The 17,882-nt window shown below is 41.3% G+C and overlaps 1 protein-coding gene across 4 annotated transcripts in view; it reads left to right on the plus strand.

The window, feature by feature from the left end:
• The first annotated feature begins 1,556 nt into the window (after window positions 1-1,556).
• The window catches only part of PCIF1 (phosphorylated CTD interacting factor 1), a 36,096-nt gene continuing 19,770 nt past the window's right edge, over window positions 1,557-17,882 (plus strand). The window contains exons 1-6 of one of the 4 annotated variants that reach the window (XM_075177715.1): window positions 1,557-1,661; window positions 3,167-3,290; window positions 3,365-3,489; window positions 6,312-6,446; window positions 6,536-6,639; window positions 7,962-8,137. In XM_075177715.1, the coding sequence (XP_075033816.1) occupies window positions 3,182-3,290; window positions 3,365-3,489; window positions 6,312-6,446; window positions 6,536-6,639; window positions 7,962-8,137 (649 nt within the window). In that variant the 5' untranslated portion in view covers window positions 1,557-1,661; window positions 3,167-3,181. The other 3 variants (XM_075177716.1, XM_075177717.1, XM_075177718.1) reach the window with 3 other exon arrangements.

Consider the following 17,882-nt stretch of genomic DNA (forward strand, 5'->3'; position numbering starts at 1 on the left):
GGACCAACATTGTTGTGTGACAGGATCATTTAGCTTATGAGTCACCCTACCTTTGCAGTCTGGCTGGGCCAAGATGCAAAATGTATACTTAACCTCATGTGTCAATCTCCCATTGTCCCATAGATTGTAAGCTTGCGAGCAGGGCCTTCTCACCTCTTTGTCTGTTTTACCCAGTTTGTTTATTAGTTTATTACGTTTGTCCCCAATTGTAAAGCGCTACAGAATATGTTGGCGCTATATAAATAAATGATGATGATGATGATACCCACACAGACCTACCTGTGTATCAAAATGTTAAAGATCTACTGGCTTGGCAGACTGAATAGCTAGATCCAACATGGCACTATTACCAGGCCAGGATGGATGATGACTTCATATAGTTAAAATTGGGCACCGTGTATTTACTGTATGCAATCAGAGTGAGGTGTCTCCAAAATGGCCGTGAGACACCTCGCGCAGTTTTTTTTTTTTTTGCTCAAAAATTTCGCTAATTTTTGCTCACGCCCCAGAGCTGCAAGCAAAAAAGAGCAGATATTTTTACCGTAAAAATTGGCAGCTGTTATGTTCTCGGTACAATCGCAGCAAATTGAATTCTCAAATGTGTTCTATCTGAAACAGCATAACGGGCTGTCAAAATCACAGCATGTATGGGCATCTTAAAGCCACTTGGGCATTAGTTTTAGGCATGCTGTGTGTTGTTGACGCCAAAGGGGGTATTCAATTAGGCGCTGCACATTTTTTGTTAATACGGTACCGCAACAATGTGGATTTCTCTTTGCAACCTTATGGGGGGCAAAAGAGAAATCTGCGTCCTTGCAGAGTGCCTTTGCGGCCATTCCGGAGCCACTCCATGGCTAATTGAAGAACCTGTTTGATGCAGATGGTAAGAAAAAACCACTTTCAGACAAGCGTTCGCTATACAGCACTTGGCTGTGGTCATGAGTTCGATTCCCAACCATGGCCTTATCTGTGTGGAATTTGTATGTTCTCTCTGTGTTTGCGTGGGTTACCTCCAGGTGCTCCGGTTTCCTCCCACACTCCAAAAACATGCTGGTAGGTTAATTGGCTGCTATCAAATTGACCCTAGTCAATTTGTCTCTGTGTCTGTATATGTTAGGGGATTTAGACTGTAAGCTCCCATGGGGCAGGGACTGATGTGAGTTTTCTGTACAGCGCTGCGGAATTAGTGGCGCTATATAAATAAGCAGTGATGATGATGATTATCTTACAAGATAGTGGACTCTCTGGTTAAATAATACATGCCTGCAAGGATAAGTCCCAAACATGCCCCACCTGGATAAAGTTTGCTACCTGGCCTGATATTAATAGGGCTGAAATATAACAGGAATGCCAGAATTTCTTTGACACCTCAAATTGAAGTTATTAATACTAGCACACACCTTGGTGTGCACTCAAAAGACGCCAATGCAAAAATCTGTCACTTTCCCTGCTAAATCCCCGCATTACACTACTTAGAATAAATCCATGCCACAACAAAAATGGCCGCACAGTACAGCCGACCAACGCTGGTGGGCAGAGCATGCGCACTGGCCGGGGCCAGGGCTGGAATACAAGATGGCGGCCCCGGCGGGGAGGGAGAGGCGGAGGCGGGATAGCAGCGAACGGACAGGAGTCAGTGACGGAGATTGCCTCGGCCCCAGGTGAGGCTCCCGGGGCGTCCCACGGCCTGACACCCGAACCGTCCGGTGCCGCGAGGCCCCCAGCACCCGCAGAGCTAGCCCCCGCCCCCTAGCACGCCCCAACCACCCCGCAAAACAACGGCAATGCCTGAGCCGCCAGCGCAGCTCCTAACGCCATCTTAGAACCGCCCGGGGAGCGCGCTCGATGGGGCGCGAGCACGGAGGGAAAGGCTTGAGCGCGCCAAAAAAATGAGAGGGAAACAATAATAATAATAATAAATATGAATAAATAAAATCTTCAGAGAGGGGCGGTGTGTGCAGGTTTATATATAGCTGTGGTGTGTATGTACATCTGTGTGTGTGTGCGTGATTATCTGTGCACAAGACACCTAATGGAGCGGGTGTTCGTCTTATGTAGCTATTTATATGCAACATGGAGTTCGGATGTTCTCTCTCTATTGATGAGGAGAGGAGTGTGCTCGGTGTGGGGCGGCTTGTGGTGTAGTGTGGGGGGTACACTGCGTCTGTAGACATACGCAGTACTGTATGTAAGTGCTCTTTGTATGGAGGAGTGGTCTGTGTCTATGGATATACACCTATGTTTGTATGTACTCAGTGCCTCTGTGTCCATTTTATATGTCCTTTATTCCTGATCCAGCTTGTCCTAATATTTAAGCTGTTGTGTATTTGTTATTACACATGAAGCTGTTGTGTATTTATTATTACACATGATTGCATCATTTGAGCATATACAAGTAATGGAAGTGAGTGAGCAAAAAAAAAAAAGAAAAGCTGCAAAGCCGGAAAAATAAAATGTTATATGACTTGTTTGCTTTGCAGCAAACAATAAACACAATAAAACATTTGCAGTATATGATGTGGACGCACATGATATGATTAAACAGAAGCAAAATTATAGGACTACGGATCATATAACATAATACATTGGTGTTGGAGATAATTCACTTCTAAGAAACCATTACACATGACACGCTATAGGTAACAAGTTATAAGTAGATATAGCAGTTATTTACATTATAGTTTCAAGTGAACTGCATAATAAGATGTATAAAATATTACTAAAACACTATTTTTAACTACACATACATTACCAAGATGATATAAGACAGCAATCCAATGCAAAAGTACATGTTAAACATGTTTATAATACATATTAGAGAAAGCTCTCTACATAAGATAAGTTTAGTATACACTCATTCAGTAAAGCTTTCAGTTTTATAAATCGGCCCATTAAGCAAGTGTTTTTCCCGGCCTCCACCAACTTGTAGGTCAGCGACAGCCATATTGCTTGGTAAATGTGTATAAAGATATGACATTTTCTACATAAATAATATCTGTCACAGTAAACACATTTGTATAGTGCTTTTACGGACTTATTACTAGCATAGCGTTTCCATATTTCATAACATGGAATGTATGCATCAGTCTGGTGCACAAGAGATCTTACTAAACAGGGATCAGATCACCTGAGTCACATAATCATGTGTCCATTTTTGCATCACTAGCTTGTCCTTGCAAAGATGGCCCGTGATAATCATGGAAATTCGCAGGAAGATGCCGCCTTGATCAGCCTATCCCCAAGTACATCAAGCTCACCTCAACCTCCCCGCGTTTCCTCTGACTTGCCAGGTAATGCAACGCCTTCTAGTGGGGTTGGCTATGAGATACAATATATGGTGCTCATATCTCCTATCTCTCCCCAGATGAGCTCTTGCAGGCTGGATGGGAGAAGTGCTGGAGTAAGAGGGAGAATCGTCCTTATTACTTCAACCGTTTCACCAATCAATCCCTGTGGGAGATGCCTGTCCTGGGCCAGCATGATGTCATTGTGAGTACCAGTAACTCTTATGGCACACTGCATTTACAAATCATCCCTACAGTTTCTGCCCAATTAACAAATTAGATTGATAGTAAATTAACCAATTATGGACCTTTGTGATCTTTTTTTTTTTTTTTTTTTTTTTTTACAAATGATACTTTATTTACAGCAACCAAGATGTTATGATAGATTATTCATATTGAAATAGGCTAGGCAATGTTTATTGAGTTTGTTAGATCAGCACCATTTATTCCTTAAAACACCTCTTGTGGTCTCGTTGATGTACAAGGTTGGCACTACTGCAAACTGCATCATCCTTATGTAATCTTGTATGGTCACATACACACATGTTATATCTTACTGCCAACAGTCGGCCACATAAAGTGCTTTCAAGGAAAAAGATATTTATAGTTTTAGGAGCTATTAATCCTGTTGGCCAGAACATTGCAAAAAACAAAACAAAACCGAAAAATAATAAAAAAAAGTGAACTTTTGCTGCTCATCGATAGTCATCCTAACATGTTCACTGAATGATTCCTTTATTCATTGCCAGGCTGCTGCTGTACAGTGCAGAGGGGAACGGGGAGGCAGTGTAGGAAAAAACAGATAACATGTTAATATAATTAAGAATGTTTTAGGCATGGTGCTCCAATTTATGGTAAACCCCCTTCTTATCGGGAAAACTGCAGGTCACAAGCATTTTGAACAGCAAATCCCATCTCATGCATGTTAATTTAGTGGTGTTTTCCTTAACCCACCAAAACCTGTCTGAAATGTCTGCTCTCACATAAAGTTTTGTTCATTTCTTTACATTAAAGGAGAGGCTGTCTATATATTTTAGCAAAGACCTCTCTCCCTCTACCTAGTGGAACTGATGCTGTCGCATCAGGATTCCATCCATTCTTGTTGACACCTCTGATCCCTGTAACTCTCCCAGCTCAGCATCCTGGACTATTTTGTACATGTGTAGTGTAAGGTTGTCAAAGGCAGCCGACAAGACAAGCTGTGGCAGCCGGCCTATCAACTGCCTACAGCAAGCTGACACTGTACTGCTCACATTCCCAATTCTCTGTGCTGCTACTCCAGAAGAATACAGCAATCTGAGGTCCAGGATGGGACCTGTGCGCTTCTCATAGTTGGGCGGAGAATAGTCTTTAGGAAAATGTAGATTGATGTTCCCCCATTTACTAAACAATCATAAATCACTCCATTCAGTGCATACAGTTCAACTTCACTGTTATCATTTAGAGCAGGCCTGTCCAACCTGCGGCCCTCCAGGTGTTGGGAAACTACAAGCCCCAGCATGCTTTGCTGGTAGACAACCAGTTGATAACTGAAATGGCATGCTGGGACTTGTAGTTTCACAAAAACCTGGAGGGCCGCAGGTTGGACAGGCTCTAAATTTTAGAGCCTTATTTTCATATTAATAGAATATTAACATAGTGTGAAATATTTTTCTTCTTCCATAAAGTGAGTGCTACTGTGCCCTCATCAAATGCATCTAACCATTGTACTATATGTGCAAATGTCAATACAATTTATAGCATTTTAGAAATAAAAACCATTATAATGAGCACAGGTCGTAACTTGTATTGGAACAAGACAATACATTTTCAAAGGGGAAACACATTTGCAATTACAGCTAATTTACTTTTATAGCTGGGAGTGTCTTCAGGGCAAGCCTGCATACTTATGGTATGTCTATGACATACAGAATACTAGCTCACAGATATACTCAGCTGTTGAAAGGGATAGCATCCTTATGTACATTGAAAGGCCATAACCGGTCTAACTTAACCTCAAAACCCCAAAGTGTTGTGAAGCTGATGTACCTGGAGATTAGGTTTGGGTTCACCTCACCTCGTACAGCAACTTGTGACTGGGTTAGATATCTACACTACAGAAAAGGTAAGATATATATATTTGCGTTAGAATAACATTTAGTGTGCTTTTTTTTTAAACATTTTCTAAATGCAGAACTGTGTTCAAGAAAAGCAAAATCTATAACCAGAGTGTAAGGTGATGTAATATTATAACAACATCTAAGCTTACACTGTACATCATAAATGTGTAAATATCTACCTCATCCTCGTTACAGGCAAGGGGTTAAGCTTGGTACAATGACCAACAGTTGCAGCAATGCAATTGGAGGGAGGTTACTCATTTAGGGAGCCAATGAAACAGGGATTGGCAACATAAGAAATATAAAATGTGCCTGATAGCAGGCTACTGTTAGGGAGCTGGGTCCCAGAGAATGAGGTAAAACTGCAGTGTATTAAAATAGAGAGACACAATTATGTATTTTCACATGATTTCGAAATGCATTTTAAAACTCACTTTAATGCTTTGCCAGATGTGCTTTAAGTTGAATTCTAATGGCACTCATTTTGGTACATGAAGGACATATGAACATCTATTAATATTTAAAGTAGAAGTAACCCCAGCCAAAATGAAGTCACTTATTTTTAAAACTCAGTTTATGAAGCACTGGTTCAGAGGAGTGACACATGAGTAATATGTATTGACTTTCATAGCTGTCTACATTGTGTGCCACCTTCATGTATATATTTGGACATACAGACATTGATGAGCCTGCTGCATACAGGCATTGATGAGAAAGCATTATTGAGACAGAAGTAATCAAAACTCATTGATACTGTAGTACAGGCTGCAGAGAAGATGGATAAGGTTCAGAGATATTGAGCAGCATGTGGTGACTTCTGTCCTGAACATTATTAAAGCATGGTGGATATAAATGATAAGAGTGCTAATAAAGTCAATAGCTTATAAAAGCAACACTAATAATAGGTTGTGATGTGTTTCTCTCACAGTCAGATCCTCTGGGCCTTAACGCAGCACCGGTTCCTGCAGAAGGAGGAATGCCAACAACACCCAAGGATACCAAACCGCGCAAGAGGCGGCTGTCTGAGGAGTTGGCAGTCACTGATAGCGCCAAGAAGCTGAAGGTAAGGAGTTTTATTTTGCTTTTGTGGTTTGTGCTGCAAATCTTTTATTTGTGCTCAGTGACTGTGATATCATCCTCTTGTCTTACTAGGTGGAGTCCACTCCTGTGACCCCGTCACCGGTGCCCAGCTCTCCAGTCATCCCAGGGGTGTCTGTAGAGGAGAAGCAATTTGCAACCCTGATAAAGCCCACAGAGTGAGTGTGACACTATTGGAGATTATGAGGAAGCTTTCTGTTTGATAATATCAAAGAGTATGAGGGAAAAAGAGTGTAAATGACCTGTGATGGTGTGAATGAAGAAACAACTTCATTACACCTTAATGTGTAACGCTGTTTGTGGTACACTATGGAGGGTATAGAAACCTGCTATTTGACGTAAACTGTTAAGCTTAAAATACAGTATATATTTAAGTTTAATGTTATCACTGTTAGGATCTAAGGGCCATTTATGAACGGCAAAACATATAGTCGCCCACTTAACTTTGAGCAAATGTGCCTATTTACGTGCTTCGCACATAATTAGGTGCTTGTCCATATTCAGCGATTTGTAGCTGTCCCCATGAAAACGCTGTGCATGAATTCTGAGGGTCCAAATGGAAATGTGTGTGGTGGAAAGGGTAATAACATCACTGCAGTCAGCCTGTAACACTTTAGGACAGTGATGGATAACCTGTGACACTCCAGGTGTTGTGAAACTACAAGCCCCAGCATGCTTTGCCACCTATCAGCTAGTTATCTACTGGCAAAGCATGCTGGGACTTGTAGTTTCACAACACCTGGAGTGTCACAGTTTAGCCATCACTGCTTTAGGAGCTACCCCCTTTCATTCATTTCAACTGTTTTTTCTTTCTTATAAAATACTGTTTGGACGAATCTAATGTTTTTATTTTCATTGGTAGTAATGCATCCATAGATGCACTTGAGTTTCATTAAACATATAATCAAGGCCTAATTTCCACCAACTCTGAGGATTTTGTAGAAATATAAAAACCCAATAGATTTCCACATTACTGTACCTTTCAACATTCATTAAACATCATTTATGGAATCTGTTCCTGCAAAACAAAATTTACTTTTTACCTGGATGCATGAACACGATGCTAAATATTGCAGTTCTGCAAATGCTGCTTTTTTGGCCCACAGATTCATGACACTTATTTGAATATAGATGAAAGTACGTATGTGAGCACTTAATTAATGCACCTTTTACACTTTTGTGAACAATCTTTTTTGAGTGGCTTCCTGTTTTGTCCTTAAATAAACATTAGATTTCTGATATAATGTTTTAGTGGTTCTATTTCACACTCACATTATTTGGTTTAGTGGATTTGAATGCTGTATGAGATGAGGCATAAAAATATGTTATGAGGGTGGATGAATAAAGAATAGATGAGGTTTAAAGTATCAATGCATCATTGAAGGCTCATGACACTGTTGGAAACTTAAGAAGTAGAATTTAAATACAGGATAATATGAACTTCTGATTAATAGCTATTTTCCTTACTTTCTGCTAACAGTGTTTATTGGGATTTGGACATTCAGAGCAATGTACTGGTCAAACCGCCCCCACCTTCTCACACATTGCCACATCCATCACAAGTTCTACCACCACACCCTGAAGTGGAGCTCCTGCGGTCACAACTTATCCTGAAGCTACGGCAACATTATCGGGAGCTTTGTCAGCAGAGAGAGAGTACGTATCTGTGTATGTTATATGTGCTACAAAGATCTGCCTCTATGAAAAGTCCATAGTCATTATTTGCAAGCAGAGATGTGGTGACCCATATATGTATTTCTATACCATATGCATTCCTGATATGATCACCAGACATTAATGCCCTACACTACAGAAGACATTTGGGAACACCGGGTACCTTGGGGTATAGTGTAGGATCCAGGGACTTTAAACTTCTTAACAGTTGTCCACAGCTCCTCTGCCATATACCCTGCTCCTTAAGTCCCTCAGCTTAGTTTAGGTGCCCGGCAGTGCAGAGGGCATTTTTTATAGGAGCTGGCTACGGCAGCATTTTCTTTATTTTACTTATGTTAATTATTTTTATTTTCCTTCATTTGACAAATCTGAGCCGCATCGGCATCTGTTTCTCCCAGTACAGTGCTGGGAATGGGGTGGTAGCTACTTGCGGTGGGTCCCAGGGTCTGGAGGCTGCTTCTGTTAGAAGGAGCAGGTTCTCTCTAACCTTTGGGGTGGTGTCAGTTTGGGGTTACTCATCTGTGAGCCCCCACTAGGCACTGAATTGGTGGAGGGGGCTGTCCTTTTGGACAGCTAGCAATCTAGTTCTGGGCCTTGGGGGTAGGTGCTTCCTCCTTAGTGGGCTCTCACTCCTGCCAAGGAGCTCCAGCACTACCCTTCTCTGTTGTCCTTCTGTAAGGTACCAGGTCTGTGGGTTGGGTTCTTAGTGGTTAGTCCCTCAAGTTGACTGCTTTTGTCCTGTGCTGTTTTTTCTTTTCTCTATCTGTCATCAGATAGATGAAGATCCTCTAGGGCTTACTTGCATGACAAAGTTTACCTGCGCTGGATGCAACTCCAAATTGTTTTTTAGACAGTTGGGTGTGGACACTTGGTGCACAGCCTACCAATCTCAGCATTGGGTGCAGCATTGTGCACCTGGGGGCTCTGGCACCAACATGGTGGAGCTTGTTTGGACTAGATCTCTCGCCAGTTCTATTCCTGAGCTTTCTCAGCTGGTCCCTACCTGGCAGAGAGGTCATTCCCATATTCCCTCTGCCTCTACAGGGAGTTTGGCAGATCTGGTCCTGTAGCGGCGATCTTAGAAGAACCTGCTTAGGCCAGAAGTCTCGCTGTTCCGTGTATTCAGACTAATAAAATTCTTAGAATATAACTAACCTGATTAGTCTTTAAATAGCTGATACTGTGTGGTATCCATAAGGAAAAATATTCACATGTGGGATAAATAATAGGTGCATTAGACTACTAAAGGATGCTTAGCTGACCTATACATTGAACTAATATGCATAGATTATTTAACTACCAGGATAAAAAATTGGATAGTTAGAATCATACAATAGGTGATTAAATGAATAAGGAGATTCAATCTGACCACAATTATTACTCTTGGAATATAAATAAATAATAAAGACCAATGGTTCTATTTTTTAGGTCTGTAATTAAGCACCTGAAAACATCACCTATATAGAGGTCAATAAATCGTTTTTGAGGGAATCTCTCACCATATTTATATGAACCACAAGACCATTATAGTAGTAAGGGTTTTTAATGTCACATGTAGTATCTATATATATTCCATTGGTCGTATAGTGTAAGAGATAATCCCCAATAGGACTAAGGATTGACTAATTAGGGGTCATGAATTGACTTTTATTCAATATTAATGTCTGATCATATACACTTGTACTAATAAAATGAACCCACTTTTGAATAATAAATAAGATTCATGTGGCTAGGTAGTGTAGCACTGCCTATCTTAACATTATTTCAATCTGGTTATCATTTGTTATTAATTTTTTTAATATTTCGCTACAAGTATCTTTAATTGGAATACGAATAAATGTTCTTATATTTCTTGTCCAGATTTTAATGGAGTAAAATAAAGATTGAGATTTTAACTTCATATTATTGTCATTAGAGTGCCTCAGGAAAAACACACTTTTCTCTTTATGTTTGGTATATTATCTATGATAGTGTGTGGGTGCACCCTCATATTCATCTTGGGAGTCTTAATGACTATCTTGGTGTATTATATTCTTCTAGGCCAGAAGTCTGGAAACTTCAGTTCAGGGCCTGGTTAGCCTCCTCGTTAGGATCCGTCACACCCACCTAGCGTAGGTGCAGGACTGGATATGGGACTGATTGGGGCTAGGATTTTAGCCTCCACATTTTTGGCTTGTTGGGTCCTCTGGCTGAAGGCTTGAGAGGCTGATGTGGAGTCCCAGAGGACTCTAGAGTCACTACCTTTTTCGGGAGGTGCTTTGTTTGGGACTGAGCTTGATAACATTAGTCAGGGTACAGGGAGGTAATGGTGCTTTTCTTCCTGTTAATGCTCCCAAGTCCAAAGGCTCCAGGTTTCGCTCCTTTCGGTTCCCTGGGAGAAAGAGCAGTCCGCATACCAGAGGGCAATCTTCCGCCCATAAGGAAGGTATGCAAAGAGGAAGGCAGGCAGGCTGCTGGACACCCAGCAGCCAATCCTTCGGATAAGCAGTCTGCAGGATGGCCATTCCGCCCACCTAGGATCCTCTGCAGTTTGAGCCTGCTCTTCTTCCAGGATCAGTGGTCCAACACTACCACAGATGCCTGGGTGATAGGAATCGGGGATGCTTGGGTGATAGGAATCGAGGATGCTTGGGTGATAGGAATCGGGGATGCCTGGGTGATAGGAATCGGGGATGCTTGGGTGATAGGAATCGGGGATGCTTGGGTGATAGGAATCGGGGATGCCTGGGTGATAGGAATCGGGGATGCTTGGGTGATAGGAATCGGGGATGCTTGGGTGATAGGAATCGGGGATGCTTGGGTGATAGGAATCGGGGATGCATGATTGACCTCCTCAGATCTCCACCCAGATAGGGGTTTTTTTTTCCACAGGGATTCCCACAAACCGGACAAAGCATCTTGCTCTGAGAAAGGCCATTCGCTTCTGATTTCTTAATTGGTGGTTTTGCCAGTCTTGAACCATCAAAAGGTTTGGGAATATACTTTTTTGTTCAAAACCTGGTGGATTGTTCAGGCTTATACTGAGTCTGAAATCTTTAAAAATGGAGCTTTGGATGGACAGATAACAGATGTGACTCCTTGAAATCCGTAATAAACAGCACTGAATGGGATTAATCTGGGAGGAACATCAGTCCCTTCTCAGGTTCGCTGTTCAGGCCGATCAGGCCTTTGTAGACGAAATGTCAGATTCCTGTCGGTTTCACCTAATTTTCCTATTCCCTCCAGTAGAAATGTTTCCGAGGGTTTTGAAATGTGGAGAGAGGTCATTTAGGTCATTCTGGTGGCTCCAAATTGGCCTCCAAGCACCTGGTACACTGATGTGCTCTCCATGGTGGTAGGTACATTGTGGCGTCTGAGGCTCAGACCAGATCTTCTAAGTCAAGGGCCATTTCTTCACCACAGCTTGGAGCGACTTTAACAGCATTGCTGCTGGTGCTAGGACCCTAGGAGCAAAGGGTCTGTCTGATCGTGTGGTGCAAGCCATGCTTTGGACAAGGAAACCGGTTTTAGACAGAAATTATAACAGTGTCTAGAGAATTATACTTCGTGGTGCGAGGGGAGAGAGTTTTCCACTTCTTTTCATTTACTGAGGCTACTTATGTTCTTACAAAAGGGGTTGGAGGCTTATAGTGGAGCAGGGCAGTCTGTTTCAGACAATCTTTGGGCTCACTCCACCAGGTTCTTGGGCGGCAGAGCATGGAGCCTCAGCTGAGCAGCTGTCGGGTGGCTACCTGGTCCTGGGTTCACACTTTTACCAGACCTTACAGGTTTAACGTGTTTGCATCCAGGGATGTCCGTTTTGGGAGAACGGTGCTGTGCACTGTTTCTGCTTCCTACCTATGATGGCAGCTTTAGGTTGTATGTTAAATACTTTTCTCTTAATCCATTGGGGGACATCAGGCACCCACACTTTATGCACTAGGTTCTCCTTTTGTGTGACATGTTTATGGTTTTTTTTGGTCAGGAGGATGTTGCTCTTTTCCTCCTTTCTGTTTATTTCTCTCTGTTTCTCTACTTTTCTGTGGGGCTTACAGGGTGGGAGGAGCTAAGAACCACTCTTAGGAAAGTAACTATATTCCTGGATCCTAAACCATACACCAAGATACCCGGTATCCCCCTATGGAGTAAGATAAAATTATTTAACATTAGAGTGCAGAATACAGCTTTTTTTTTTGTTTTTGAAAAAAGATACCAAACCAAGTATCACATAGTTTTCCTTGGTGGTGTCTAGAAAAAAAAAACCACAAATTTGCTTTCAGCTCACTTTCTTGTAATTTCAATTCTAAAAAACAAAACACTTTTGACCATTTTGGTTAGATTTTCTTTGCTGTGTCAGGAGATATTAACAAACTTATGGTATTTCCTGAAAATTCAAATACTGCTGAAAAAAATAAGGTATCATTTGGGTGGGTATTGCATAAACAACTGATATTGGAATGTGACCATCTGAAAAAGTGCAAAAATGACTTATCACAGGGATGAGAAAAGCATTGGCAACGAAGAGGTTAAATGTCTTATTTCTACAGTCTTCCAACCTTTTCACCTCTTTGCACTTCAAACTCTCTCCTTTGCCCACCCCCTACTCATCTTCCCTTACAGCCCAACACACACATCTGACAACAAATCACTTCCTACCATGCCCTACCTGCTTACTCACATTCCCCTTCTAACCAACCCACCTTCTGTTCTTTCCTCCCTGTTTCTGAATACAGAGTCCACACTCTTCCTGCCTGCTTCTACCTTCCCTCTTGACCCTCTAACCTTCTCTGCTCCCTCTCTCCATGTGCCTGCCAACTCAGATCCTATCTCTTCAACTTGTCCCTCTCCACTAACGTCTTGCCCTCATCCTTTAAGCAAGCTTTTTTGTCTCACCTATTCTTACAAAACCTTCTCTTAAACCTACCTCTATCTCCAAATACCACCCAATATCTCTCCTCCCATTAGCCACCAAACTTCTTGAGCAGCCTCTCTTTCTCCTGGACCTCTCTCCTGCTTCCGACAATGTAGACCACCCTCTCCTTCACTCCCTTGGCCCACATAGAGTTGTGTCTTGGTTCGCTTCCTACCTCTCCAACTGCTTCTCCGTTTCTGTCTCTAGCTCCTCCAACCTACTTCACTCTTCCCGTTAGGGTCCCGTATCTCTGACCTCATCTTACTTCATAATGGTCTGTCCTCTACTGTTCTTGCTGTGCACCTCATCTTCTGGTGAACTAATCATCTCCTTTATTCTCTACTACCACCTATACACTGATAACATCCAAATCTACTTCTCCTCCCTGACATCTTTCCTTTCCCACTCTTCTTGTGTGTCTAGCTTCTTTGGATATCCTAATGTTATCTAAAGTTCATAGTCTTCCATCATTCTAAAATCTACAAACTTTCCCACTCTTTTCTCTCCATGAAAAACACTACCCTTGACCTCACGCTCTCCTTCACTCCCCACATCTAGTCTCCCATGCCTGTCACTTTAGCCTTGGAAACATCGCCAGTCTTAAGACTCTTTCTCTTTCTAACCCTTAATGTTGCCAAATCTCTTATCAACTCTCTCAATATCTCCCACCTTGTCCACTGTAACTTCCTCCTGTCTGGCCTCCCTGTCCATGCCGTGGCAAGACTGATTTTCCTCTCCCGACCCTCTGCTCCTGTTTTCCCATCTCTTCAAATTTCTACAATGTCATCCCATTCCCTACATAATCTAGTTTAAACTCCTCACCCTCATTTATAAAGCCTTCAGCCCCTTATCCTCTGACCTCATCTTACTCCACACCCCCTCCCGCCATCTCCACTCTGCCAATGACAGGCCCAATCAGACTCTCTACCAGCCTCCAAAGTTTTATACTCTGCTTGAAAATGAACCTGTTAATTACAGCCTATAAGTCTCCCACCACACTCTGTGGTGCAGCCTCCATTTGCGGGCATTCTTACTATTGTCTCCCTCACTTCCCCCTTAGATTGTCATCTCTCATGAGCAGGGCCCTCCCACCTCGTTCACCTGTGCATGTGCATCTGCATCTTTGTATCATACCCTTGGCATAATCTGTACAACACTGGTTTGTTATATATACTTTACCTAGTATGTCTTAAGTACATTTTTATGTGTGGAGTCACATTTAGATGAAATTCAGAGTAGAGAATGAGGGTTTGTGTTGAAAAATGTAGTTAAGAAAAAACCTGTCAACAGATTCTGTGGAATTACCCGAAAACTAGGCGGAGGAAGGTAATTAGTCATGTCTGGAACTCCGTTTCAGGATAGATCCAGATTTTCTTCTGCTTTATACCACATGAGGCCAGATATGCCACAAACCTGAAAAGATTGTAGTTGTATATATCACATACATAATGTGTCATTCTGTAGATTTATGACCAATACACAGACCCAAAAGACAAAGATCACTGAGTGTTTGTGGCTAACCACAAACCACAGTCTATAGCTTACAATACATCCACCTAGTAGCAATCACACAGTCTCCCTTATATAGCAGTAATACTCATCTTTGGGGTTACTAAAGTTTAAGTTTAATGGTGTTATATTGAGACAGCAGCTCCATTTGTTATTTTAATAAGGTTTCCTTCATGTGCTTTTATTTCTTCCATTCACATGTTCCCAAAAGTACGACTGTAATTAAAACATTATTTGTCTATTTATGTGAAAGGCCACAAGTGAGGCTCAGTGTATTACCAGACATACAGTCTTGAACACCACATTTTTCCAGCCAGAATAAAATGGCGTTGCTTCAGGTTTAAAAACACTGTTTTTGGGTTTTTTCTATCTTGGAATTACGAATAGAATTTCCCATTGAATATTGTGGATAACATGGATGAAAATTGGTGTGCAAGACAACATCCCCAGAAAAGTGCTCCAAAAATTGTTTTTGTACATTATTGTTTTTAACTCAATCCATTTTTATTAAGAAATGTGTCATTGAGATATAAATCATTTGCATATAAATCAGCTAATTTGCAAAAAAAACATTAGGAAAAAAAATATAACGAGGCGGGGGGAGGACAACCTCAAACTGGGGAAGAAAAATGTGAACAAGCCAATAATCTTGGTAATTGAATTCAAGTGTAGGAGCGGATAGGGCACCTTTCAGTTTATTTCTCTGCATACGGTCTCTAGCGAGTCTGGGTTTTTTCCCTTTCCATGTAAATTTTGCTGATATAGTATAAAATTGGTGTAGAAGTTTTGTGGGGTTAAATAGGGAATAGATTGAAAAAGGTATAACATTTTGGGATGAAGCATCATTTTGATGGCCACCAGTCAACCCAACAATAAATTCTCATAATTAGCCCAGGTTTTATTCAGACATTTTGTTTCAGAAGTGGCAAATAATTGCAATCACAATTGGATTGAAGGGGATGTGTATTCCTAAACATTTCAGAGAGATACATTGCCAATTATATTTATATTTTGTTTTGAGTGTTAGTAAGAGCTCCTGATCTGTAGCTGAAGGTAAAGCCCCTCTCTGCCAGTTTATAGTAAGATGTTTCTGAGTATTCTTGGAGGACTTTATGAAGGGCAGACAAGGAAATAGTGGGGTCAGCACATTGTCTGTGAATACGCAGATCTTATGAGAAGAGGTGCCAATCGTGACGCCCTTTATGGAGTCAGCGGATCTAGCGTGGATGAGAGTGGGGACAGGGGGCTCCCCTGCCTAGTCCACAAAAATAGTTTTTGTGGTGCAGTTTTTAAAATTAAAGCGACTGTTTTTATTATAAAACATTTTTTTGCAGCTACTTGTGCTCCACTTTTGGAGCACTCAAATGAGCTTTCTGCCTCGCTCTCCTGTATGTGTAAGGAAACACCAGATGGTTTTAAGCCCTTAATGGGCTCACTATTTATTTCCAGCAAGATTAAAATTGAGGTCACGACTCTAAGCCTCCATGCTTCTTGGTAGGACATGTGGAGCTCTGGTGCAGTCCTTTCTGCTGGTATCAGAGTTTCTTTATGCATTGCTTTATTCAGGTTATCACTGACTTGTCTTCTCACAGAAACGTTGCCATGTGGCTTTAGAGAAAGGCTCACATTATTTATCTTTTGTGCATAATATGCTGCATCTTGCAGGTTCGCATTGAGAAGTCATCTTTCCTGGTTTTAAGATTACCTTCTGTGCTTCAATATGGTGGCAGCTGATCTCAGTTGCCTTAGCCCAAAGTGTGGATTTTTAACTTGTGTTTCATTGAACCTTCCTTGCACATACCTGTATAGTTATTTAGTATTCCATATTCAGATGGCATATTTTGTAGCCATTTGTTCTCTCCTTTCTGCCTCTGGGATGTAAATATGTTTCAGAGCAGATTATTAAGATCTTCTGCAATCATATATCTAATTGAAAGTATAAAGAATCCTAGGATGTTTTCACATTACTACTGGAGTGCTTTCTTTGTCACTGTCTAGATTAGTGGTGACCCCGTTGTACCAGCACATAGGCAATAGATTGTACCTGTGGGAGCATACAGCCGGTGAAATAAGTATTGAACACATCAACATTTTCTCAGTAAATATATATTTAATGTGCCTATTGTAATGATCCTTACACCAAATGTCAGCAACACCCCTTGCAATGCACACACGCAAAGAAAACAAACCATGGATGTCCATAACTTAAGTTTTGTGTAATAATGTGAAATGACACAGGGAAAAAGTATTGAACACATGAAGAAAGGCAAGTGCAAAAATGCATGGAAAGCCAAGACACCAGCTGAAATCTATCTGTAATTAGAAAGCAATCCTGCCAGCTTGGACAGTGTTTTTTTTTGGTTTAAAAACTCATGTATGTTGCCTCTTAGTGTTTTGCAGAAGGTGCTTTTTATTTTAACATGCAGATGTTGCAGATAGGAAATCGTGCTGAAGCAGGTGTTATTTGTGGGATAAGAATGAATAATAATAATCTCAAAATCCTGATTTACCAGATGCAGCCACAAGGGGACATCAAAAGTGAGAATGTTTTCTCTTACAGTAGGATGGACTCGTTCTGTCATGTCGTCTTAGCTGTCCGTAATCCTTGATTTGATCAATTTCTATCACACTTGATAGATATTATTACAACTGAATTAAATGACTAAATCTTTTACAGATATGAATGGATGAGTAAAACTTTTTTTGACCCAATTGACAAGATTGTTCCATATGTGCAGTAGAAACAATACAAATCCTGACTATCATACAAGCTAAAGCAGAACCGTGTTGTAACTCATTAGTCCTCAGCCAGTAGCCATGTGCTCTTCATGACACCCCTTATTCCTTGTGGGGCTGATGAACAGTAAATATGCCATCTCCTATACAGTGGATTACACTGCTTTGCAGTTCTGTGGTTTCACACCCACTGCTGTTAAAACACATGTAAACGGGCATGACACTAGAAACCATTATTTTTTGTGTTTCCATACCCACTACCACCATGGTTTCGGCAGCAGTCCATTTAAGTTCGTTTTCAGAAAGGATCTTGTTCTGTCTAAATGACTTTACCATACATCTGCAAGTAACATTCATTGTAAATAGCATTTCTTCCAAAGTTAAAAAATGCTAGTTGTAGCGTTGGTGCGTATTTTACATATAGGTTGCAACTAGCACCAGCTCAAAGGTTCTATCCCTCCTATAGGGGTGAGATCCTGCTGCTCACCAAGAACAGAACCTCCATAGTAAAACATATATTAGGAAATAGTCATTTATTATTTTAATTAATATATGGGAGGGAGGGGGGATGTAAGTGCTTTCTAAGTTCTT

The sequence above is a fragment of the Mixophyes fleayi genome, chromosome 6, assembly GCF_038048845.1.
Source record: "Mixophyes fleayi isolate aMixFle1 chromosome 6, aMixFle1.hap1, whole genome shotgun sequence".
In the NCBI taxonomy this organism is placed as follows: Eukaryota; Metazoa; Chordata; class Amphibia; order Anura; family Limnodynastidae; genus Mixophyes; species Mixophyes fleayi.